Source organism: Pollachius pollachius (assembly GCF_949987615.1).
Source record: "Pollachius pollachius genome assembly, chromosome: 2".
Lineage (NCBI taxonomy): Eukaryota > Metazoa > Chordata > Actinopteri > Gadiformes > Gadidae > Pollachius > Pollachius pollachius.
The window spans coordinates 21,329,895-21,357,531 of record NC_136935.1 but is presented as its reverse complement, the minus strand read 5'-3'; the positions used below and the strand labels follow the sequence as shown (position 1 = coordinate 21,357,531).

The following is a 27,637-nucleotide window of genomic DNA, read 5'->3' as shown; positions in this document are numbered from 1 at the left end:
CATTATTGATATTAGGGCATTTTAATATATTCGTAAACGTGTCACTATTTACAGACGTATCCGGTTAATATTTGAATTATTATTGCGTTCTGCCGAATCCGGTCGAAATGCGGATGTTTTATATCCGGTGTTAGAGGTTATCATCACTCCTCATCAGGCCGCCCACGACTTTACCTCGACAGCTTCCCTTATTCAAAGTAAGGACGTTTATCTAAAACAGAAACGTGTTTTCACGCGTCGTGTGTTTGTCGTCTCACTTGGTTCAGTATTCAGAGTGAACTGCTGATGGTTGTCGCATAAGAGGGTGGGTGAACGCGGATGTCGCTGCTCTCCAATTAATCAACACTCATCTCCTGGGGCTGTGGAGGGCCAACTTTACACTGGGTGATTTCTGGATCAGGGTATCAGGGCATCATGTTATCAGGGTGGTGTGTGAATTTGACCGCACGAGGTGACCGCATTCCTGGCTCAAGTAGCAATGTGTCGAGTCCATCATTCATTCATATCCTGAGTCCCGGGGAAAGTCGTAAACTTTATCTTCATGGTTGTTTCCTGTGACCTACTGACGTCTGTTATGTGTTGTGTCGCCGCCGACGTTGGTTGTTTCGGATGAATGTAAACAGAAAGAAAAACCTCGACGTGTTAACAGTCCGGCCCAGGCGAAGAAGACAGGTCACTGTGACGTGTACGGGAATGAAGGCTGGCTCGAGCAGCCTGAGTAACTTAGCTCGAGCAGCCTGAGTAACCTGGCTAGAGAAGCCTGAGTAACCTGGCGCGAGGACCCTGAGTAACTTAGCCTTGAGCAGCCTGAGTAACCTCGCTCGAGCAGCCCGAGTAACCTCCCTCGAGCAGCCAGAGTAACCTAGCGCGAGCAGCCTGAGTATCGTAGCGCGAGCAGCATGAGTAACCTGGCTCGAGACGACAGATAGTTAGGAACAGTCTGCTGCGCCCAGGTTCAAAGGTAACGAGAGGTGATCCTATCTGATCTGTTATTATCTGTTCACCTACAGAGAGGGCTGGTGGCTACAGACGCATTCATTCTAAAGGGTTCGTTGTGTTTTCACACGGCTTATCCTATAACAGAAACTTTCTTTTGAACGACCGTCTGGATTTTACCCCGAGCTAGATTTTCCTGAAGAATAGACCATTCATGAGCGTATACTGCTTTATTCTGCATCTGGAATACTACCTGTGATTATTGGAATTGTGTTGCTGTTTGACTTGCTTAGGCTACCACAGTTGGAAAGTTATGGCACTTTACCTGGGAGGTGAGTGATGTTGATCAGCTCAAGAGTTGGTCGATTTAAAACACATTTTAATGTAAAATTTCCCTTCTCTCACAAGTGTTATCTCATGCTTATTACCCGTTTCTGGTCACTTTGTCACATCTTGCATCATATATATATCTACTGATGATAACCTGCCAATACTGATGCTGTCATAAACCATTTTCACTGCTGTTGGTTACACTAGATATTTAGATATCATGTTTACTTTGGACCAACTTTATGTACAGTGTCTGGGTGGAACAAACATAGCTAAACTAGTAAATTTTAGGCAGTCTTAGGCAGTCTAAATACTCTTGTGACCACCTGTAAAACAAATACATTGAAGCATCACGTAACAAACTAACAAACGTACCCACATCTCTAAACCTGTTGTGTAGAATGTGTTTGGAGACGTTGGCCTTCTCTCTCAGTTGAATGTACCAGGGTTCAACATCAGCCAGGCCACCTCCTGATTCTTGCTTCTGCCACTGGAATTTCCCCCCTGCAGTTCTCGCAGGATATGAATACGTATCCTCCTTATCCCTGCCCTTCTGTATTTTTATGTTCAGACGGTACCTCTCGCTCCTCTCTCTGAGGCTGCCACTATTGTCTTTCTTCAATGTACTCATTGCTCAATGTAGGAGTAGTGTGCTCTTCATTACGTCATTGTTTGTAAAGCTGATGCCCTTCTCCTTTTTCCTAGACCTGAGGAAGGGCGGGGCCAGCAAGGGAATGGCTCAGTTCCAGGAGGTCATGGTGCAGCAGCTGGAGAGCTCGATGGACCAGGAGCTGGAGCACCTCCTGCACACTGCGTCAGGCAATGAGAAGGAGGTACACGCCCCATGGGCCACATAACCACATATGGGCTCGGGAATATTGCCCTTCCGCTTTTAAGGGCTTTGAATATGTAATTGAATGTAGGCCTTTTAATTTGAATAATATACAAATAAACTTCACGTAATACCAACCTCTTTCCAAACGGATGCAAGCACACTATGTCCATAGGGTAAGGAGGTAGGCTTAGATAAGGCCTCCACTGTACGTGTACACTCAGTAGTAGTTACCAATGCTTCTCTCTCCCTATTCAAAAACCCATCTGTTAGTCATTTGGAACTTGAAGGAAACACTGAGGGGAAGCATAACGTCACAAACCAAACACTTATATGGGTTCTGCACGCATGCACAAAGAACAAAAACACAGCTAGAAACCATTAATATTACGTAGAGGAGCAGCCGTATTACCAGTCTACTCCATGGTTTTACATAACCCAGTGTCGTGAAGATTCAAGGAAGGCAATGCAAGATACAAGTTCTCTATTGTGAAAAGTGTCTTATCTCATTTTCTATATCACTTATCTATCTGTTCTGCTCTTATTTTGAAGTAGCATGCACCCATGATGAGTTAAATAACAGATAATAAAGGATAGATTCCACAGCATGGATTAAAGATTCAAACTAATGGATCCTCAGTTTGATGCTATCAGATGGTTAGCACCCCCTAGTGTTTAGAGATGTATTGGAGTTATACAGACCATCCATGCTGTTTCCTGTTGCTCCTTTTTGTTTGTGCAATATGTTTTCCCCATATTTTATAGAAAAAAAACAAATACATTTACATATTTCTTTGAAGTGGCTAGCAAAGGCATTTAAAAGAGAAAACTGTCTGTGTTACTTTAACAAGATTTATTTTGTCTCAACGTTGACCAATTGGAATTGTCCTTGTTGTGCTAGTGGGCTGTAAGCGAGAGAACAAGTTCCCCAACAAAAGAGACAATTTCCTTTGGGTTTCAGGTGTCCAGGAAAGATTTTGAGGGCTTCAAGAAGCTCTTCCACAGGTTCCTGAAGGTGAAGGGCCCGTCAGTGGAGTGGATCAAAATCCAGCGCCCTCCAGAAGACTCGGTGAGATTATTTTGCTCTTCCTGAAGTTACTCATCTCAAATCCAAAATAAATTATTGATATTTTTCCATGGCGATCTTTCACTAAATATTTTGCCTTTCATTCTATGGCAACCAGAGTCACAATTCACAATCAATACCGTTCTGTTGATCAAAGAAGGCATTGTTATCCATGACGCTCCAGAAAACTTTGCTGTCAACATATCACAATGAATTTAAAGCAGCATCCCACCGATTGAACCCATTGGTGGAATGAAGTAGTAAGTGTAGTGGGGAAGAGTTTACAAGAGGTCTGCGTCATTAGTTTTTATTGACAATAGCCAACAATGAAACGTTTTCCAACACACCTCGCCTGGTCATCAGTGGCTCCTATTATAAACTATTTGATTGCACTGATTATATTGGCAAGAACAAATATTTACACTGATTATATTGGAAAGAACAAACATTTTAAAACCACCCCAGTACCACAATGTGAGCGTCCATGTGTTAAATAAATCTGTGGAATGCACTTTAACGTATAGATCAGTGACGTTTCAGGAACTTTTAGGTTGATTCATATCCACATTACGGTTTTAGTTGAGAATTCCCCAAACTGCTTTCAGGAACATCTTCCTTAAGCCGCTACACACACACAACTCAAAAAATGTCAAGATCTCAATTAGTTTTCTTAAACTGGAATATATATTCTGGTTCGGGAAAATGTGTATCCCACCGTTTGGAGTAGGTTGAAGGTTGAGTAGTGTGGAGGAAATTATCTCTTGACATACAATACATCATTATATTAATGTTGATCGTGTGAGATGGGGAACAAGTCTCTTAGCTTCTCCCCCCAACACACAAACACACATTCCAGTGCTCCAGTCAGAATAAGTCTCTTTTTTGTCACGCTTCAATGCCTTTGAACTTCAACTGACTTATCTTGGCAATTCCTCGTCTGTTTCCTATTCCCTTTTCTTTTCCCCACATGGCTCTGTCTCCCTCTCACACCAGTTATTTTCTCCCCATCTCTTGCGCTCCCCCCAACACACACTTTTCTTCCCTCTTTGTTCCCGAATTCTTTGCCTCTTTCCCTCCCCACATCTTCATGTATTTATCTGTCTCCTTCTTATCCTCCATCTCAGCTCTCCGTAACCCGTCCTATGCTCATGGTGTCTCCACAGATCCAGCCCTACGAGCGGGTGGCATCCAGGGGCCTGCCTCACAGTGTGGCCGAATGTCTGGACAAGCTGGTGGTGGTGAAGCTCAATGGCGGCCTGGGGACCAGCATGGGCTGCAAGGGCCCCAAGAGCCTGATCAGTGTCCGTAATGAGAACACCTTCCTGGACCTCACCGTCCAGCAAATAGAGGTACGGAGGTGGAGTCGATCAAAAAATCTAGATTATTACATACTATATAAGAATAGATTCAAATATTTATGGTAAAATGTGCATCCAATATATCAAATAAAATCGAAATTCAACATTAATATAATGAAAAAGTCATTATAATATTTGGCAACACCTGTTGTACAAAGGGGAAAGCCAGTAACCTGACTCTGCCAGATGTATTGATTTGCATTTGCTCAGCATATCCATCTGGGATCCTTCTGTTGGAGAACTTTTGGGAAGAGGCGAAAATACTAGTTAGCTGATTGGATAAATCATCTGTCTATCACCACCAATGGCATGTTCTTTAGACTTAACAGTCGCTTCTCGTTGCGTCACACCTAAACCCGCCTCAAAACCAACGCTGATTGGTCGGTCGTTTAGCGGCTCCAAATTTACTCCATCGTAGGTTACCAGACTGATCTGTGAGTAAATACAATGGAGCTCGTGAGATCAGGATGGTCTCACGAGGCTAGAAAGCCAGATGTTCGTTACAATGCAGAACAAGGTAACCTCTTCTTGCCTTGGTAACATTCAACTGATCGCTTTGACCTAAATTAATATCATTATCCAAACAAACAAATAAATAGGCTTCACATGAATAATTGGATTTTAGAATGAGTCAAAATAATTTGGTTTGTTATCCAGACTGTTCTTAGCCTTGTCCTACCAGACCCTCGTACTTCATTTCATTTATACAGAGAGTCTGGACCCACTCAATTGACTAACGTTAACTCACTTGAAGGCGGGTGTCTGTTTTTAGTTTAAAACTATTGGATCTGCCCAGTGCCACTCTGGATCTGCCATAACCAATCGCTAATGTTTGGCTGGGAATCATGTTGCGCACAGGCTGTAAACAAACCAAACACCGTGCGTGAAGATGTCTGTCAACGAGAGCTGACTTTAACGTAATTTTTCTCAGCCACTCCCTCTGTTCGCTGATTGGACGCATACAATCTGGACGAAGAAAACCCAGGAATATACCGCAAACCCAGACGTAGTACTGAAGGGAAATTAAAATTGAGCGGAAGTACTTATGGCGGGCGGAGCCAGGCTAGACTGGTCTACTACATAGCCAAGAAGTATGGAATGTAATAAAAAAAATACTTTGTCAGCTAGTCCTATGCTCATTGCTTGTTGAAGGATTAAACCTTGCAGCCTATTTATGAATTCAAAACATTAACACAAATTATTTATCTTTTTGTATCATTTCTATTTTAATTCAAAAGTGCAGGCCTACTTTAGCTTGGCACAACCGGCTCTTCCCGTTCTCCACGCCAGCTCAGGCAACCAAGGCAGAACTTTGCTAATCAGTGATATATTAAAAGGTGCAAACTAACTAAGCATCCATTGGTGATATTATATAAAGTACATTTATCACCTCAAGAGAATCAAAAAGCAGTCCAGGACTGAGTGAGTCTCACAGCTGGCCTGTCTCGAGCTCCCAGCTCCGTTGAGGCTCATTCATCTCTTCCACGGACCGCTTTTTGTCCAGACTCCTAAAATGCACATATTATCTTTCTTAAGTAAAACCAATTCTAGGTGGGAGAAAACATAGGAGCAATGACGTTGATTCGCTGTTGCTATGGTTGAAACTTCAGTTCTAGTTTTCCCATACTGCAAGTCCTGCGATCTCACAATAGTGTCATAGTAGGTGGGGTGGGTGTAACCCAAGCTGTTTGTTATCCAGGATGTGATGTCCTGTCTGGTGCAGTGAGTTTACAGTAAGTCATCTATTTCCCTCTTTATTCTGTAGAACAGAGTAATGGGTGTATGAGTTGTTTACCTTTAGTAAATACCTCTTCTTTTTGGTTATATCTGTAAACACAACATTTGTTCCAATGTCCTAAACCGCTGTCCTGACACGGAACTGTATTCTAGTATTTTCCTCATGGTAATGAAAATTACTAATCCCGTTTAACAAAGTCAGAATATTACCAAGAACCATGTGTTGCCAGACAAGATAAGAATTTTATTTCATCCCATACATGGGAAATTCAATCCAACAATACATACATACATAAGATAATACAAAATAAGATTCAATAAAAAAAACCGCTGAATTTCAAGTGTTCATTGAGATTTATCCTAGGGGTGTTATGGTTCCTGTTATGAAGCCATGCCATATGGGGTGACCGTGTGCTTTGTATGTCGTCCAGTACGATGACAAATCAGTGAGCATCCCAACGTGCATTATGAGTGGGAGCACTTCCAACCTTTCCAAACGTGACTGTGGCTTAACCTAAACAACCACTTACTAACTTACTAACTCTAGCCTTCAGCCAACATCTTTCAACCAACCTTTGTCGATGCAAGGAAAAGAGTGTGCAAAGGAAGGTGTTTATAGCCAAATCCTGCTGTTGAAGATGAAGGATTTAAGTTCATGGTTAAGATCACTGCACATAATATAATCTAATATAATCATGTAATGTTTTATTTTAAAAATAAAAATAAATAAAAAACGTAGAACTGAACTGAAAACCAGGATCAAAGCCTTGAAACTTACAGTGACTCACATGAATCGTACACCCCTAGTTTTAATACTTGATGGACTCTAAGCAGAAATGCACACTACGTCACACAAGCTGGCTTCCTGGCTCACTGCCAACAACATAACAGCTCATTCATGCAGGTTCATGGATATACTAAGAAACACTTCACTATTCACATTCTATGGCTAGACAAGGACATCTGGTGTTACTTTAGGCATGTGCTAAGTCAATTCATTCTTTTGAAATGAATGGGCAACTCTTTTTGTGTACTGCATTGAGTTATTTTTAAATACACTCCATGATTCATACATTTTTATCAGTGGCATGTATATTGGTGGCTGGTACTCAGTTGCCAGCTTAAACAAACCCCAGTAATTGCAGGTAGAAATACTACTTTCCTATTGTATTCAATAACCATAGCCATAACATAACAATATTCAAAAAATAAAATCAATATTTCCATTGCAACGTAAATTTTCTTTATTCTGACATACAGTAGTAAACCCTGTCCAAAGGTAATCAAAGGTGGCAATTGGCTTTTGTCTGTATTGAGATATTTGTCCAAGCTCTTAAGTCCCTCTCATTTTTTACTGTGTCTTGTTTAGCATCTAACCTCAGAACCAGCAGTCCTACGTAAGGCAGAACTTCTGGGGCAGCCACGGCACAGAGCCTGGAAACCACAGACTAAAGGGGTAGAGATATAGCCTCGTGATACAACCTCTCCAGTTCACATTTGGTTTCTCTCTGGAGAACATTCTGGCCTCAAAAAAAACTAGCAAAACGCGAGGACCACTCAGTGCTCAGAGGTAGCGAATGTCAGTTCATGATTACGAAGGGATTTCTGACTAAAATAACATTTGCACTGGCCAAGGAAAGTGTCATTATTATTATTATTACCAATAAAAACGGTTTTGATTGCTACAATGTCAAAAGATTAATAGGAATGTGAACAGATGGCTTTTCTGAGATTCTGAGAAAAAAACAGGGGAAACCCCCAAATGTCTTCATGACTCGCTCAGGCGAAAAGTTGAAATGCTGTCACAGTAGTTTTAGTGTGTATTCACACAGAGCAGATCCAAAGTCAGTACTGAGAGGCAGGTCTGAGAGTTAGGCAGCGTGTGTGTGTGTGCGTGCGTGCGTGCGCGTCTGGGCTGGACTTTCTTGGCAGCAGGGTATTTGATCTCTTCTTTTCCCCCCAAACTCGGCACACTGCTTGCTGTGTCAAACCAAGTATCCCACTCACCTTGAGCCATGGACTCCATTTTCTTCATTGGCCTATTACCTCCTCAGGCCCTGTAGGAGAAAATGGATGCTTTACACACGTGTTTTTGTGTAATAGAGCTGTGAAGGTAGGAGTCTAACACAATTGCACTCATTGAGAATATGCCAAAGTGCTACAGAGTCCTCTTTGTAAACACAAATATGGTAAGACACGGAAAAGTATGGCAATACTTAATAATAACGTTCAGTCATAAATCATGTATAAGCCTTTGGTTGATAATGAAGTAAGGATTAACAAAACATTTATTAGTCAACCTTTAAATGATGAGATGATCATTAACCCTAATATACATTTGTAGGTGCTATGTTCAAGGGCCCTTTTTTTTACCATCAGATGTGATGTTGACAAGCCAGGTCAAAATGTGCCCCCTAGGATAGCACTAGTGTGAGGGTCCACCTGTCAAGGATGGATCGATCAGCCTACCGGCTGGTCCAGAAGAGGCTGGAAGGCTTGAATGACTTCTGATATGGAAGCGAGAGATGAGTGGCAGAGAGGCGAGCACAGATGGTGCATCACTCCCTTGTCCGCTCTTGGTGTTTCTATTGGCCCAGGCAGAGCGTTTCTCCCCAACTGGGATCTCCTCCCCAGGCACCATTTATGACAGTTCTGGGTAAACCTTTGAAAGAGCTCTGATATAGTGGCAAATTAGGGGGTCTCTCTTCATTCACTTATCCTCCTTGAGAAAGGTGGTCTGCTTATTAGTGAAAAAAGCCTCTCCTGTTCTTCCCACCTTCAGCCCCCTTGCTAAAATCTGAAAGGCTTTCACCAAAGAATCGGACTGACATTTGAAGTATACATACTCATTAATGTTCATAATAGGGATCGACTGATACAGATTTTTTAGGGCCGATACGATACAGATTTGTTTTTCATCAGCCTTAGCCGATAACCGATACGCCGATACCGATTTTCTTGAGCCGATAATACCCTGGAAAGCCAGAGTTCTCGCGAGAGCACAATTTGAATTTGCTCAGCGAGTCACTCTGGGAACGAGCAATATACTTGTGTATATTCTGGGCCTCCCCTGGCCCAGAACATTAATCAATCACATCGATGTATCAATATGGGCGGGCCAAAAACGTTGCTGTTTTACCGACCAGATATGGCAAGAGTCTTATCTATTGGTTAGCTCCATTGGTCTGGATACATCACCCCTTGTATTCTTCTGATTGGTCATAGTGTTATCCAATGTGTGTTATCCTGTGATATTTTCAAATGCATGCTTGGTGTCGCCCCTCGAGTTGGGCCATTTTCATTACTCGTTGCCAGACCCGACAGCTTTCTAGCTGTGGGTCTGGATTTCCAGGCTAAGCCTCCCTCAATTTACATCATAAAAATGACGCAATGATGATAACAAATGTTACAATGTCTCAATTTAAAAAAATTAACATTTATTAAACTGTCTGTAAATCACGCCAAAAAAATAATAATAATAAATCGGCCGATACTGAAAAAAATATCGGCCGATACCGATGCACGTAAAAAACGCAAATAACGACAAACAACGGCGGGTCGTTTGTTTTGTCATATAAAAAACGTTAAATTCAAACACCGCGCCGACCGGCATATCAACACATAAGTCACGTGATCTTAAAGAGACAGTGTCCCTATAACACAGAACGAAAACATGTCAATAACACAGTATGGTGAATTATGCCTATAGAGTCCACCACAAAACTACACTTTGTTGCTCGAATGTAATATTACTCCCCTCCTTGAGCCTCCCGAAATGTCTTTTAACTTTGTTGCTAAAACTTAATATTACACTACTCTTGACCCTCCCCAAATGTCTTGCGATATTGATATCCCCCCCTGCCCCCTGCGGACTGTTTTAGTTGTTTTATTTTTCTTATGTTTTGTGTGTATGCTATGTGTGGCTGTAAGCTACTGCTGCCTGTCTTGGCCAGGAAACTGGAAGAGATGTCTAATCTCAATGATGATTATTATTTTCAACTAATCAATAGTAGTTGCCTTGCATTTTAAAATGTCAATGCACTTTTCACCCCTGAATAACAATAAAAGCCATTTAATAATTGATTTGCATGCATGTTATACTACACTTTCCATTGAACAATTACCCGTTACTATAAATTGACTAATTTTATAATGTAATCAAATGCTCACACACTAGCTGCTTTCAGACGTGTAAGTCCTGATATTCTCCTGATGGGCCGTATGTGTGGACAACATATCCTGGCATTTGTACCCTGAAAATCTCCTGAATAATACTACCCCTATTTTCTATCATTTTATTTTTTCTATTTTTTCTATTTTCTCCGTAGGAAATGTAAATTACCTTATATGTGACTGAGGAGTAGAAAGTCGGTATTTCTCACATCACTTCAGTGGGCGTGTTGATGACGCTTCTGCATGTCATTGCGTGGCCCCCTAATCTATTCAGATATTCAGTGAATGATATTCAGCCTGTTGCATTTTGTTCGCTGAAAGGTTAGAAAATATTTAAATGTTGGCACTGCTTTTAAGAGTCATTTGTGTTTTTTTTATTTATAGGCAAAATGTTATTATATTATGCGCTCAGAAATTTGTTACATTATCGACTGGGGTTTCCACATTATTGCTAAGGGTTTATATCAACTAGAGGTTGAGCACGTGCAATGCACGCGTGAAAACTCGAGTAATAATAATAGACTACTAATAGAATACTTGCGCAATGTAGTATCATTACAGTACTGGCTGAACCTCTTTGCTGATGATAATGATTACCCTTCAATTACAATTGGCTTTCTATTGGCCTCACCTATGAAAGTGCAAGCATGTTAGTACTGCAACCATTAGGAAAAGGGTAGGAAGATATACATGTTTGGGTATCCTAATGTTGAATGAAGTCCAAACAAGGTGTTTAGGAGGAATCGCTTGAGAGGTGCTACAGAGTTTGGAGTTAGGATAAACCCTCAGTCAACCATATAAACCAAGTGATCATTCAACCAGCCTGTATGGAAGGATGGTTCTTTCATGTTAAAACTGATACCCTCTGAATCCACTTCGGTAGGAAGGCAGATATTAACAATACTGATGTACTTGATTTGACACGTTCCCTCAAATACAACTTGCATATGACAATGATAAAAACCCTAATCCACACTTGCATATAGTCCTTAGCAAGTCAATAGGTTCTCACATCATACACGCTAGATGTAGCGCAGTCTTAAAACAAGGTTATGAATGTTATTCCATCATTTGAAAGTATTTTATCACCTTCAGATAAACAATAAACATAAAAGTTGTGAAATATTTGTATGGATATTCTTTTACAAAGCAAATGTTAAATACATTTGTGTATCGTGTTGCACGCAATGTGAATGGTCTTCTGTAGGTAACCAATCCCTTGTACATTAATGGGACCATCTACAGGTGTTTGCTATGTCTACATCAACATTTAACAGACCTTTCTATTTTTCTGGGCAGCTGCAGCACTCGTTGGACAAAACTCTACGAGATCCGTTATTGTCATTCTACTGTTCTCCCTCAGCACCTGAACAAAACCTACAACACAGACGTTCCTCTGGTGCTTATGAACTCCTTCAACACGGATGAAGATACCAAGAAGATCCTGCAGAAATACACACACCACCGTGTCAAGATACACACGTTTAATCAGAGCAGGTGAGGTTGCCTGCCTTTCTTTGATTTATTGACTTTCTTTAAATGATTAATTATACATCTTGTTGCACACAAAACATGTAGACAACTGCCAATTTAGTACACAAACATTCACCCACACAATCAGAAACATTCACCTATTCAGAGACAGAAACTGTCTGAGACACATCCAAGCATTCAGAATCTATCTGGTCAACAGCAGCAGCGGGCATCCCTAGGTAGCCATCAAAAGAGTGGACAAAAGGGGTCTGTTTTCAGCTTGTCTTTGAATATCTCAGCAGAGTCAGCTTCCTGATTGCAGGTGTAAGACCATTCCAAAGATAAGGCGCTCGATAGGAGAAAGCTCTGTTTCCTGCTGATTTCTTCTTTGCTTGGTTTTGAAAGAAGGCCAGCTCCCGAAGGGGGTAGAGAGTCTAAACGGAGTAAACATTTTAAACATGGCCACCATTTTAAAAAAGAAAAGTAAATGGTTAGAAACAAATAAAGTGAGTTAAACAAATGGATAAAGTTAATACATTTGAGATAAGCTGAGCTGTGTGTGTGTGTGTGTGTGCAGTAGTAACTTGGAAAAGTATGTATTGATCTTATTCCTTCCCATCTAGTTGATCGAAATAAACTCACAAAATTATGACGCTTATACCATTGGACTCCTTGGAGTCTCAGCTTTATATGACTTTTCGTATTATGTAGATAGATATTGTTGTTAGCATTTAGCGTCTACCGGGATTAAACTGCATATGTAGCAATCACCTAGCCTCTAGCCGTATAAATGGGGTTCCCTGCACACAAACGCCTGATATATGGCAACAATATTTCCAATCAATTAATCATTTAAGCGCTAGTTTAACTGGAAGTATCGTAACCCTTTAAGCTTGACATTGTGTTTCTAGGTTAAATATTGACATTCTTAAAGGACAATTCCGGTATTTTGAACATTGAGCCCCCTTTCTGGTTTGTCTAGGATGAAATAGAGTTGTTAACACCGAAACTTTGAATATTGGTCTTGTCTCAATTAATGGCTAATTTCGAATCGCTCCTGCCTGCTTCACAATGGCTGGCTATGGGAATTCACAAACCTGTCCTTAAAACACCCCTAAACGTTTGTTTTCAGAAATGTGAAACTCATCGAGTGGTTAGTGGTGTTCGTTGATGTTCCTCATCAAGTATCGTAGCGAAATACAGTTTCTGTCGTGTTTTTATTTGGCATTTTGTAAATCGGCATTTTGTAAATGAAATGGAAACCGAACCGGAAACGCAAAGGGGGGTGGTTGTAGTCTTTTCATTCGGTTCTGAGGAACATCAACGAACACCACTTACCACTCGATGAGTTTCACATTTCTGAAAACGAACGTTTAGGGGTGTTTCAAGGACAGGTTTGTGAATGCCCATAGCCAGCCATTGTGAAGCAGGCAGGGGCGATTTGAAATCAGCCAAATACTGGAGACGGGACCAATATTCAAAATTTCGGTGTCAACCACTCTATTTCATCCTAGACAAACCAGAAAGGGGGCTCATTGTTCAAAATACCAGAATTGTTCTTTAAGCTCTGTAACGTCCGAAAAAGTTAGCTTTTGCTGTGTGCACCTTTGACCAGAGTGTGTGACATCATAACGCTAGTCTAGCCTCAAAATACGTCAATGAGACTAATTGAAAATAGGTGCTATCTACACAAACAATGTGTGATATGAAAAACTCTCCAAGGAGTCCAAAGGTACAAGCCTCATCATTTTGTGAGCTTATTTCGATCAACTAGATGTGAAGTAATAAGGTCAATACATACTTTTCCAAGTTACTACTGCACACAGACTCACTGCATTTTCTGCAGGAAGTGCATTTTCTAGTTTATTGTTATTATTCGGTGTCTTCCAAAATTATAGGGTTAGGGTTAGGGTCAGAAATTGGACTTGTTGTCGCAATCTAAATTGGCACAAACGGAGGCAGCAGTGCGGCCAATCAGAACAGATATCATCAGAGAGATCTCTTACTAATGGCTTAAAGATGCCTAAGGAGTTTCTCCAACGGATTACACTTAAATAATAGCTCTCATCTACAGTTATTTTATAAGTACAATATCTAAGTATAGTCTACTAAATCATAAAATAACAATGATATTGAATCAGAGATTGAGGAGAGATTCTTTGACAATAAGGCTACAGCCAGTTTGTTCTCTTCAAGGTTTGTTTTTGGTGAGGCCTGTGTGTTTAGATTCACTATTCCGAGGACCCCGACTTGCCAGATATTAAACAAATTGGCACTCAAACAAAGCCGGCTGGCTTGTCCTCTTTGAAAAAGCTCCATAACTAGAGCCGGGCAAGATGGAGACTGTATAGTCCAGAAGGATTTCAAGATGGATGCCACATGAGCTTCATAGAGTTAATAGTTTGCTAACAATAAATACATTGCAAACGTTTACAATAGCTGATCAACTTAAAGTGTAAGGCTAGTCTTGGCTTGTCAATTTCAAAAGAGAATAATCACTCATCACAATGTATTGGTCTTTTAGTGTCACCAGCCTGTGAGCTTTGAGTCTGGGGAGGAGGAGCAGGCAGACAAAACTCTCTCCAATAATGTCAAATTGGACTGCAGTACCCATTTTGAACGCTCTGTTTCAATGTAACAATGTTTTCTTATCCTTTCATCTTCCCACTATCATCATGTCTTTGGTGCTCGGATCCTCTCTTCCCCCCTCATCTATCTTTTGTTCCCCCTCCTCCGTTAGGTACCCGCGTGTAAATAAAGAGTCCTTCCTCCCTGTCGCCACGGAGCTGGGCCTGACGGGGCAGAGTGCTGAGGTGTGGTACCCCCCCGGTCATGGGGACATCTACGCCAGTTTCTACAACTCTGGCCTGCTGGACCAGCTCATTGCTCAGGGTAAGGAGTACATCTTCGTGTCCAACATCGACAACCTGGGTGCCACGGTCGACCTGCACATCCTGCAACAGCTGGTCAGCCAGCCCAACGGCAAGCGCTGCGAGTTCATCATGGAGGTGACGGACAAGACCCGCGCTGATGTCAAGGTGCGCTCGTGTTCCACCGCTAGTTTGGTGGCTGGTTCTTTTTACGGTTTTACCAGTGTGCACATTTCTACCTTTCTAATTTGATGTACAGTGGTAGACTGACTTTTACAATGGTAAACTGCTGGACTGACTGTTACTACAGTTCGCTGGTAGACTGACTGTTGCTACGGGGTGCGCTGGTAGACTGTTGCTATGGTAGGCTGGTAGACTGTTACTACGGTACGCTGGTAGACTTGTTTTTACAACGGTCGCTGGTAGACTGTTGCTACGGTATGCTGGTAGAATGTTGCTACGGTACACTAGTAGACTGACTGTTGCTACGGTACACTGTAGGGATGTGCATTTCTGGCAAAACTACTATTTGATATTCGCTAAAAAGTATTAGAATAATATTCGAAAATCTGTCAATAAAGAACCCCCCACACGCACGCACACACGCACCTCGTATACACGCACACACAATGACACGGGGGAGGCTTTTATGATTTGTATGAAATCAATCTGTTTATTTCAACAACTGCGCCATCAACATTAAACATCAAAATTATTTGAACATGGGCTTAGGCAGATAGGCCTACATGCGCCGAAAACAGATCGCTATTTATTTTACTGAACACTGCCTGCATGACGGTGAACTAGACACATCTTTAGCATATGGAAACTATGGCCAAAAAAATTAACAGTCTTTCAACAATTTATTTGTTACCAGCATTCGTAGTGTTGATCAGCAGAGAAATAGTCCTCCAAAGACGTTGATGTCGCTTAGCAACCGAGGACGCTGGGGTTGATAAGTTACCGGACTACTTCTGGAGTGATGCGATAGAAAAAAAAAAATTCCTTGACAGCGGTCATTATCAACGGTGAATTATCCAAAGATTATTCACCACCGGAAGTTGTGAAGGCCCATGCAAGTGAACGGAGCATTCAACAGCATTGAGAAGAGCCGTGTAATAAATAACGATAGTCACATTCATTATTCGATATTCTACGTGACTCCGACTATTCGACGATCGTTGCCCATCTCTAGTACACTGATAGACTGTTGCTATGGTATGCTGGTAGACTGACTGATACTACGGCACGCTGGTAGACTGACTGTTACTAAGGTGTGCTGGTAGGCTGACTGTTGCTACGGTACACTGGTAGGCTGACTGTTACTAAGGTACGCTGGTAGGTTTACTGTTACTACAGTACATTGGTAGACTGAATGCAGTTTGGATATCGTTTTTTCTTTTCTGATATTCAAGTGATATTCACAATCTTAATTACAGTGGTGTGACGCGGAGAACTAAGGACTATATTCACGTTTTTTCATTATTTCTAAGCAATAGGCGAATTATAAAGCAGTCTATCTAGACCCCAACTAAAATGCTATTTTACTCGATACGTCAAATTTCAAAAATCCCCATTGGAGAAATATTAAAATGGCAGTTGAGGAAAGTATGCATTAGCAGCCAGCTCTAGGGTGGGTGTCACGCTCATGACTGTGTAGAAAATACATAACAAGCAGGATCCAGACAAAGAGATCAAGATAATGGGTAAATCTTTGTCTCTCTTTTCTGAGGAGCACTGTTTTGTTCTACCATGACGGAGGGCCCTTTCCAGCTATAGGGCCCTTGGGTACGTGGCCCAGGTGTGGTTGTTGGGCAATGGAATCTGTTAGAGTGTAGTGTGTTAGGCTCCTTCAACATACTTGGAGACCAAAACCGCAATTATAATGGGACTGTTCGGGGACTAATCATCAAACAGGTTTGAAAATGTCACCAAACCCTACAAGAGCTATTAACTAAACTATAGCTATGTAGAGAGGAGTGCTACCGGTCTGCTTGGCAGTTTTACCCTACTAGACACGTAGGACTCACACTGGGATCACCGCTTTAGTTCCCCTTGTAACTTGTCATTTTGAGCGTGACTATCAGTTGAATATCCAATAGCTCTAACTTGAAATGAGACTTTCAAACTCTTCCAATACTCCACAGCAGAGCTGTGCTGAAATTTTGATGTTGAAACATACTTGGCGGGCATTGTTGTACCTGGCAGGCAGTCAAGACTTGAACGCAAGGGGAAGTCCGCCTACCCAGCCAGCCTCTAGACTTCGGCAAACTAATGCGGCATTTCAGATGCATTGTACACCACCCGCCCAAGCTGCTCTTATGCGCAAACGTGATGTAATTTGCTGGCTTGTAGCACATGTAGCAGTCCGGTTTGTCTTTGTTGGCATCGCTACACGACGAGTCAGGGAAGAACATCGGCTAGTCATTGTTATTGTTAGCTACATTAGCCTATCTAGCTAACCAGCTCGAAAACAAACAACAAAACGTTACATTGTATTGCACGCACAGCAAAATTTAAAAAGCTGACCGGATTAAAGGAGCAATGAAATCAAGTGTGTAAGAGCATTTGAAATAGAAATTAAAATTACCAACTTGGTACAAATACAAAGAAAATACATCTTGACTACATCAATTAAGGGCGCAGCCATCTTTGTTTGTTGAGTTGTAAGGTTATCCTCGCTCTCCTCGGTGAACTCTCAGGAGCTTGAGTGGGACAGGTGATATTACAACCAAAAGGGGCCGGGCCTGTAAAATGTTGCGAGACAGCTGGGAGATTTCTCACTTTGCAACTCGCCGGGTGATGTACGATGCATCTGGAATGCCTCATAAGCTTTTTTTTAGTCTCCCAACAACAATGCATGACTGGGCAACGGCAGGCTTTATTTGGATAATTTAAAGGTACTACTAGTGACACCACGTGGTACGAGAGAAAATATCCATATTTTTTTTACATTTTAAAAGACCATTTCTAGACTTCTGTACTCTCACGCTTTCAGTCTATCAAATATGATAAATAATGAAAGGCCCTCAAATGATCTATTCAAGTTTTGAAAGGGCTCCATCAGCAAAAGATTTCCTAGGCTCGGACTAATCCTGTTGAATCCTAATGAATCAATGCTCCTCGTTGCACATAATGAAAGATGCTGATATCTGCACTGGTATGCAGGGTGGGACACTGATCGAGTATGAAGGTAAACTCCGTCTGCTGGAGATCGCCCAGGTCCCCAAAGCCCATGTGGACGAGTTCAAGTCTGTGTCCAAGTTTAAAATCTTCAACACTAACAACCTGTGGATCAGCCTGGGCGCCATTAAGAGGCTGCAGGAGCAGAACGCCATGGACATGGAGATCATTGTCAACCCAAAGGTACACACGTGTCATGAAGGTCCCTCTTTCCCCTAGCAGGTGGCGTACAGAATAAACCGCTTTGGTTACATCAAAAAGTAAATCTTATTTGGGGCTATGCCCTCTTAAAGGTCCCAAGGCATGAAAATTTCACTTTGTGAGGTTTTCTAACATTAATATGAGTTCCCCTAGCCTGACTATGGTCCCCCACTACCTAGAAATGGCGCTAGGTGTAAAACGAGCTCTAGGTTTCCTGCTCTGCCTTTTGAAAAAACAAAGCTCAGACGTGCCAATTTTGATTTTTTTTTTTCCCCGTATGTCCTCATACGGGGAACCAGAGACGTCGGAGAACCCGCCGCAGTCGTTTGAGATTCATAATATCGTCTGGAGGCACACATAGCTTTTGGCCGTGAAAATATATATTATATGATATAGATATCTATGTTAAGTGGTAGGCATAAGTTTAGGCACCCATGCTAAAGTTGACTAAAAAGAGGAATAAAAAATCTTCTTTTTGAAATAGATCCTTATGCCTTAATTAAACAAATGAGGAAAAATCTAAACTATAAGGACACCAATTTGTTTGTGAATGAATAATGTATCATAAATAAATAAATGTTCTCCATTTAAATACAGGGTGCATAAGTATAGACACCCCTATGTTCTATTCCCATAGAGGCAGGCAGATTTTTATTTTCAAAAGCCAGTTATTTCATGGATCCAGGATACTATACATCCTGGTGAACCTAGGCCTTTGGAATTAAAATAGCCCCACATCACCACATACACTTCACCATACCTAGAGATTGGCATGGTTCTTTTCAGTTAGCTTAAAGGGGACATATCATACCACAGGTGTGAGTGTGATTAGCCATTACAAGCAGGTTTGAAAATGTGCAGCATTGTGACATCACAGGTTGGCGTGTCCATCTATCCGTCACACATCTAGATGGACACGCCCACCTGTGATGTCACAATGCTGCACATTTTGAAAACGGCTTGTAATGGCTAATCACACTCACACCTGGTGGTATAATATGTCCCCTTTAATAGCTGTTATTTAGCCTAATGATTTATCAATGCAAATCAAACCAGCTAATAGGCTAACTGAAATAAAACCATGCCAATCTCTAGGTATGGTGAAGGATATGTGATGATGTGGGTCTATTTTAATTCCAAATGCTAAGGGAACTTAATCAGGATGCATAGTATCATGGATCGATGAAATAACTGGCTTTTAAAAACAAAAAAATCTGCCTGCCTCTTTTGGATTTAACATAGGGGTGTCTATACTTATGCACCCTGTATTTTAATGGAGAACATTTATTTATTTACAATAAATTATTCATTCACAAAGCTAATTGGTGTCCTTTATTTGTTTAATAAAGGCATTAAGATCAATTTCCAAAAGTTGATTTATTTCATTCCTCTTTTTAGTCAACTTTAGCATGGGTGCCTGAACTTTTGCCTACCACTGTATAATATGATATTATTTAGATGTAGAGCTCCAGGACTCCCGACAGCTGTGTGCGCCTCGCCATTGCGATACAGCCACTGTAAATACTAGCGCATGGTACCGTGGCCGCAAGCTGCTCAGGGCCACACCCCCACCCTCCACCTTGACCCGTCTCTAAAAAACGGTATGTTTGTGGAAAACTCATTGTGGGACTGGCTCGTAGTGGCTGTACTTCTACACCAAGGCTGAATTTCTTGAACGTCTTCAAGTACTGTATTAGGGGCCCACTAACACCTATATTAACCCATAAAGTAGCTTGCCATGGGACCTTTAAAGGTTGAATCCTAAAATGGCCGCTGGTTGTGAGTCACTTTCCTTAATGGCGGTCATTTGTGTGTTTTTAATAGAATACCATCAGTGTGTGCAGATAAAGGAACAGAGAGATGAATACAAAGGGTTAATTTTGTGAAGATCTTGTGGCTTTTGGATGTATTCCTAAATGCAACATATAGCACCTGTAACTGTAAATGACCTTGTTGCCTGGTGTGCTCTCCTCACTGCAGACGCTGGAGGGCGGGCAGAACGTGATCCAGTTGGAGACTGCCGTAGGGGCGGCCATCAAGTGCTTTGACAACGCCATGGGCATCAACGTGCCTCGGAGCCGCTTCCTGCCCGTCAAGACCACGTCCGACCTGCTGCTGGTCATGTCCAACCTGTACAGCCTGGACGCCGGCTCTCTGACCATGAGCAGCAGGAGGGAGTTCCCCACCACCCCCCACGTTAAGCTTGGCAGCTCCTTCAACAACGTAAGCCCATGAGGTTCACCCTCCCTGCCACAGTGTAGATCACTGTGTTCCCCGCGCCACTGTCCTACCACTATCCCCCCATGGTTCATCGTAACCACAGTAACGTCAATAACTGGAACTAGCAAAACAGGCATGCAAGTACTTTTTGATTACCACAGTACACTATGCTGTTGTGTGTGTGTGTGTGTGTGTGTGTGTGTGTGTGTGGTTAGGTTCAAGAGTATCTGACCCGTTTCGAGAGCATCCCTGACATGCTGGAGCTTGACCACCTGACGGTTTCTGGAGACGTGACCTTTGGAAAGCACGTCTCGCTCAAGGTAAGTCCCATTGAGCAACCTAAGCCCCTGCACAATACAGGACAGGAAGTCAGTCAACAAGGTATATCTAGAGAACCTTCTTGGGGCCCCTAAAGCACACATAATCAGTGTTTCTCGAGTAGCGAAAATGGTATACTTATTCAAAGCACCAGTGCAGTGGGTCAAAGAGCGTGCGGAGACCATGGTTCGTCGTCCCTCACTGGGAGCTCGTTTATGGCAAACAAAAGTAAAACCGAACAGAGGCTTGAAACTATAAGTCAACACAGGGCGGGAGAGTCCTCTCGTTCTGCGATCGGTGATCTCGTCTGGGGACCGCGTTGGACCTCTCTCTCTGCTCCCGGTTCCCCCTACTACAACACAAAGCAGGCACATAAGTACACACTCCCTGATTGCGAGCAGGTGTCCGCAATCAGGTCCAACCCCCCCCCAGCCGATCCGGTGTGCTCCCAACCTGCCTATACTCACCCTGCAGGCCAGACGTCGCACGTCCCCCAACACACCCCCACCCCCCCGGAGAGGAAGTCCGCCACGGCCATCTGCGCCCCAGGCCTGTGCACGACCCGAAAGTTAAAGGGCTGCAACGTGAGGTACCACCGGGTGATCCTCTTGTTGCCGTCCTTCATGCGGTGGAGCCACTGGAGGGGGGGGCGTGGTCGGAGTAGAGGGTGAACGCACGCCCCAGCAGGTAGTAGCGAAGGGCGCCAACCGACCGATGGCGAGACACTCCACCGTGCTGTATCGACCCTCCCGATCTGATAATTTCCGGCTCAGGTACAGCACCGGGTGGTCGACCCCCTCCACCTGCTGGGTCAGGACCGCGCCCAACCCCCTTTCCGAGGCGTCCGTCTGCAGGGAAAAAGGGAGATCAAAGTTAGGAGCACACACGACCGACTTCCCACAGAGGGCTATTTTAATAGCCTCAAACGACACCTGACATGGCTCCGACCACTGGACTGTATCTGGGCCCCTCTTACGGGGGAGGTCGGTCAAGGGGCTGGCCAGGTCCGAGAAGTGCGGCACAAAATGTCGGTAGTACCCTGCCAGCCCCAAGAACCGCCTCACCTCCTTCTTGGTCCTGGGTCGAGGGGAGGCGGCGACCGCCGCAGTCTTAGCGACCTGTGGCCGGACCTTCCCCCCCCCCCCCCAGATGGTACCCCAGATACTGGATCTCCCTCTGCCCGATCACGCACTTCCTCGGGTTGGCCGTGAGCCCCGCCCCTCTATGCGACTGAAGGACGGCCGCCACCTGCCGCACATGCTGCTCCCACATACCACTATAGATGACGATGTCATCAATGTAGGCAGCAGCATACGCGGCGTGGGGCCGTAACACCCGGTCCATCCGTCGCTGAAACATGCCCGGGGCCCCGAACAACCTGAACAGATGCACTTAGAATTGGTATAGACCGAGGGGATTGGAGAAGGCCGTTTTTTCCCGGGCTGCTGGAGACAGCAGAATCTGCCAGTAGCCCTTCGTGCAGCCCAGAGTCGTGTAATAGGTGGCCATGCCAAGCCGGTTCACAAGCTCGTCGATCCGAGGCATTGGGTAGGGGTCGAACTTCGACACCGCGTTCACCCTACGATAGTCCACACAGAACCGGACAGACCCGTCCGGCTTCCACACAAGCACGACGGGACTGCACCAGTCACTGAGACTCCTCGACCAAGCCCAACTCTAACATGGTTGCTAATTCGAGCCGCACCACATCTTGTTTGTGGACGGGCAGCCTGTAGGGGCGTGTCCGCACCTTTTAACCCGGGCTGCGTCTCGATGTCGTGAGTAATTAACGGGGTGCGATCGGGCAGGGGCGAAAAGACGTCAGCGAACCGGAGTTGCAGGCCGGCAACGTCCCGCGCCTGACTCCCTGAGAGGTCCTCGCCCCGACCTACCGGAGGGATGGGACCTGGGCCCGGGACTTCGAGCCCGAGCTCTTCTTTCTCCTGCAGCGTCGATGCAAACGCGACAGGGACCACATCGTTCCACCTCTTAAGGAGGTTGATGTGGTAGACCTGCTTTTTTCACCCCTGTCCGAACGCACGCTACCTTGTAATCCACGTACCCGACTCGCCGCGTGACCACGAAGGGCCCTTGCCACTTCACGAGTAATTTAGTGCTAGAGGTGGGCAACAGTACAAGGACCTTGTCCCCCGGGGTGAGATCGCGTAATCTAGTCCCTCTGTCGTACAGGCGTCTCTGACTCGCCTGGGATCGGTGCAAGTGCTCACGTGACAATACCCCTAGTGAGTGAAGCTTTGGACGCAAGTCCATGACGTACTGGATTTCGTTTTTGCTATCACTGGACCCCTCCTCCCAGTTTTCATTAATGAGGTCCAGGACGCCCCTGGGCTTGTGCCCATAAAGTAACTCAAATGGGGAAAACCCTGTGGAAGCCTGGGGCACTTCCCGCATTGCAAACAACAGAGGGTCTAGCCATTGATGCTAATTTCAAGCATCCTCGTGTATGAACTGAAGGATCATGGACTTTAAACGTCCGGTTAAACCTCTCACACTAGCCGTCCGTGGCTGGTTGATAGACGCTTGTGCGAATGTCCTTGACCTTCAACAACCCGTAAAGTTCCCTAATCGTGCATGACATGAAATTGGTGCCCTGGTCACTGAGAATCTCTTTCGGGATTCCCACCCGCGATATGACATGAAACAACGCCTGCGCAACCCTCTTCGCGGAGATGTTGCGCAACAGAATTGCTTCCAGGTATCGGGTTGCGTAGTCGATCAGGACTAACACAAATCGATACCCGTGTGCGGAACGTTCTAATGGCCCGATAATGTCCATGCCAATGCGGTCGAAGGGGGCTTCCACCAGGGGAAGGGGCCGTAAGGGAGCCCTGGCGACGGCCGGGGATTCACCAACTGGCACTCGGGCAGGATAACGGCCCGGTTCTATTGGCTGGGGATTCGGGCGGAGGTGCGCAGGTGCACCACCTGCGCACCTCCGCCCGAATCCCCAGCCAATAGAACCGGGCCATTATCCGGTTAAGTGTCTAATCGTACCCCAAATGGCCCGCCATTGGGTTATAATGCGCCGCCTGGAAAACCATTTCCCAGCGGCTCCTTGGCACCAGCAACTGGGTGATAACCTCCTCACTCTGGGTGTCACGACTCACCTGATAAAGCCTATCCCTAACCACCATAAAGTGTATGTAAGTCAGCGCTGCGTCTGGCCGGACCCGACTCCCATCAATAACTATCACCTGGTCGTAGGCTGAGCTCAATGTGGCGTCACGAGACTGCTCGAGGGGGAAATCCTCCACCTTGGCCCTGGGACCTCGGGTTGGGGACCCCCCGCCTCCCCCGGTCCCTGAGCAGCGTCGGACGCCCCCGCCTCGGCGCAGAACACAGCACACGACTTACATGTCCCTACCTGTCGTGTCCGCATCCCCGTAGTCCCCCTAACAGCCTGTGGAAACCCCGCCCAATCCAACAATCAGGGGATGCGTGAGGCTCGAACTAACCGCCGCCTTGACCGCAACGAATTTCGATAGGGACCAAAGGATAGTCGTGCACATCCCCATGTGTACACCTCACCGAAAAGCTCGACGCCTCCACCAATGCCTCGGACCGCACCAGGCACTGGTGGATCATGGTCTGCGTGCAGTCCGAGTCTAAAAGCGCCTGGTGCGTACCCCGCTGTATCCTCACCGGGATACGGTACGCCTCACCGGGACCGTGGGGAGGAGACGGGGCCCCGGTGACGCGGACGACCTGACCCACCTCCGTCATAGGGTACTCCCGCCGGAAGTGGCCAGGCCGCCCGCACCGCCAACCCCCCTCCCCTGCCGTCTGAGCGCCCGTCTGTGGAGTGGGGGGGGGGGGGGAGGGGATGCCACTCATGTGCCCGCTCTGGACCGGCCCCCCCTCCCATCTCGCCCTTGGCGCCGGGGTTGGACCTATCCCGCCGTGGGGCCGCCGCACCGGTATGTGGGCCCGGTGTCGGCGGTCGCTGGCTCGCTGGTGGTGGCGACAGGTGACTCTCAGGCAGGTGACGCCAGGACGACCGTGGCAGAGAGACTCTCGGGCCGGTGGTATCGGACCCAGGCGGAGGTCCTAGCCGGCAGCCCCTCCACGAACCTCTCCAGGGCCACCTGCTCCACCACGTCCTCCGCTGTATTCCGGTCTGGGACCACCTGGTCCCTCAGCTGCTGGGCGAAGGCGGAGGGTCGGTCCCCCTCGCTGAAGGCCAGCGCCCGGAACCGCCGCCGATGTTCCTCCGGGTAGAGGCCCAGCCGGTCCCGGTTGGCCCTGGTGATGGTGTCATAATCTCGCTGGGCCCCGGCCGGCAGACTGTGGGCCGCGAGCTGCGCCTCTCCTGTCAGGAGCGGCAGGGGACGGTGCGCTTTCGATGAAGGCCTCCGTGTCATCCGCCTCCCCCATCTTCGGGACATGGATATGGGTGGCGGGTCCCGCCCCTCGGGGTCCTTCGCTGCGTCCGCCAGAGGCGAGGAGCTCACGGAGCATTGCCCGATCGGAGGCCAAGGACTGGGCCAGCTCCACGAGCACCTCGTTCTGTGCCTGGTGGAGCTGGCCTTGCCGCTCGGCCATCTGGGCGAGGTGCCCGAGTACGTTTCCCAATGGGGACTGGTTCATTCTTCCTGCGCTCGAGCCCCAAATTGGGCTCCACTGTAGTGGGTCAGAGACCACAGTTCGTCGTCCCTCACTGGGAGCTCGTTTATTGCAAACAAATGTAAAACCGAACAGAGGCTTTAAACTGTAAGTCGACACAGGGCGGGAGAGTCCTCTCGTTCCCCGCTCCGCGATCATAGATCTCGCCTGGGGACCGCGTTGGATCTCTCTCTCTCTCTCTCTCTGTTCCCGGTTCCCCTTACTACAACACAAAGCAGTGCTCCCAACCTGCCCATACTCCCCCTGCAGGCCAGACATCGCACGTCCCCACACAACCAGTTATTTATTTAGCCTTACATACTGCTATTAATTCTTCAACACTCGAATGAAGCAGCTCCCAAAAGTCCATATGTATGGCTAGTGGAGGGTCTGCTATGGGACGCTTCATTCAAGATTGTGGCAGGGTTGAGCTAGGACGGTTGGCAGACCGTTTCAGTCACTTTTAAGTCACTTTTATTGGTTAAATATTAGTAAAGTCCTCAGACAGACGTAAAAGGTGACCAATGGTATTGATTTATGGGGAAAAAATATCACTATCGAGATAAGAGATTTCCTCCAATAGCTCTTCACACGCTTGTATTTGATTGGTTGAACAAAACTGTATATCCACTAAACCAAGTCCCTCTCTACAGGGGACGGTGATCATTATCGCCAACCATGGAGATCGGATCGACATTCCCGCTGGTTCCCAGCTGGAAAATAAAATAGTATCCGGCAACCTCCGTATTCTGGACCACTGAGGGTCCCATCGCCCCCCTACCCTACCACACTGGACCACCCCCCTACCCCACCACACTGGACCACCCCCCTACCCCCACACTGGACCGACCCCCTACCCCACCACACTGGACCACTGAGGTTCCATCCTGAGGGTCCATTTCAACACCCCCCTACCCCCTCACACTAGACCACTGAGGGTCAACTCCCCCCTGCTTCCTCACATGGACCACATCATGGAACCTAGAAGATAGTGATACATTTAGATATCAACCACAACATGGAGATCCATTCATATCAGGACATGGTCACAGCTCAGTGGGCGAGGGCGGGATGCACAAGCTGATCCGAGGCCTTCAAGAGTGCTGAAGAACACTTGTCATCGGCTAGGTTGGTAGGTTGAAGCTGTTTAGGTCGAGAGATGGTGTCCTAGCATCATCTGTAATCAGCTCTGCTCGTTTAATGTCAAGCTTCCAGATCCAACCTCAAGGAGATGTGTGAAATGCTGCTGGTAGTAGATGCTGCTGGTAGATGGGGAGAATTACTACAGTAAAACTCCAGGTTTAAAACAAAGGAAATCTGTGTTGGGATACGCAGAGGAGGAGTATAACTTCACATCACTTTACATTTTAACTTTTACATGAATCTTTTTTGGCACTTTTTATTTAAATTCAGCTTTAACCTCTATAAATAGTGTATAGCCAATGCTAACCTTATTTTGGAATCTGAATAGGAGCAAAACCAATGTAATGATTAACTATTTCTGTACAATCCAAGTCAATGTAGTGCCTATGAATCCCTGTCTTATTCATCGCTGGGTCTCACGTGGGATTTGACGCAGAGACCTTGTTGTTAGATTTGCATCGTTAATATATTCATTGAAGATGAATCGCTCTGAAACTAAAGTGAAATGTTTAGTCTCTCTCTAAATTGTTATCTCTGGTTTTATCATACTTTTCACAAGTAGGCTATTTTCAATCAGATCTATGCATCATGACAAATATTCCTCATGATGTTCCTTGTGTAGAAGAGTTTTAACAGCATGTGGAATCTAATGTGTCTAATATAACTAATTACTATGAATAATGAAGTATTTCTGCATTGCTGTGCTCTATGCCCTCCAGAGTAGACTTACTCACCATTGTGATACTTCGAAGTCGTTAATATAAACATGTCCTTGTCTTGTTTTGACGTTTACATTAATATGGTATGCTCTTTGGAAAAATGTTATCCAGGTGTGATTAATGTAGATGCCCATTTATTTCAATTTGTTTTGTAGAAAATGAATATATGGTTTGAATTTCTCCACTTGGAGTAAAAACCTTGTTCATTGTTCATTCCTTCATTCCTTTCTTTCTTACCCTCCCGGCTGGTCCCATTCAGTTATCGGGAAAATAATCAGTATTTTATCACCAATTGTCATTTAACACTCAACAGACAAACATACAAAATGTCATGTTGACCTTCTCTGTATGAGCAGATACTGCGTGTTTGATCTGATGAGATGAGAATGTTTACAGAGAGAGATCCTTGAAAGCATTAAGTGTTCTGTGACGTGAAATCAACCCAGTTCTGAATA

At 45.1% G+C, this 27,637-nt stretch overlaps 1 protein-coding gene across 4 annotated transcripts; it reads left to right on the top strand.

Annotated features, from left to right (window-relative positions):
* Positions 1-61: 61 nt before the first annotated feature.
* ugp2b (UDP-glucose pyrophosphorylase 2b) lies at positions 62-27,637 on the top strand. 4 transcript variants are annotated; one of them, XM_079729673.1, is made up of 11 exons: positions 364-961; positions 1,230-1,268; positions 1,972-2,099; positions 3,060-3,167; positions 4,328-4,513; positions 11,796-11,929; positions 14,646-14,943; positions 17,944-18,141; positions 20,140-20,382; positions 20,595-20,699; positions 25,974-27,637. In XM_079729673.1, the coding sequence occupies exons 2-11, from the start codon at positions 1,250-1,252 to the stop codon at positions 26,079-26,081; spliced, it is 1,527 nt and encodes a 508-aa protein (XP_079585799.1). In that variant the 5' UTR covers positions 364-961; positions 1,230-1,249; the 3' UTR covers positions 26,082-27,637. The 4 variants fall into 4 exon arrangements, with proteins under 4 accessions (XP_079585800.1, XP_079585801.1, XP_079585799.1 ...); XM_079729672.1 differs by having other exon boundaries at positions 398-451; XM_079729674.1 differs by lacking the exons at positions 364-961; positions 1,230-1,268 and adding an exon at positions 62-197.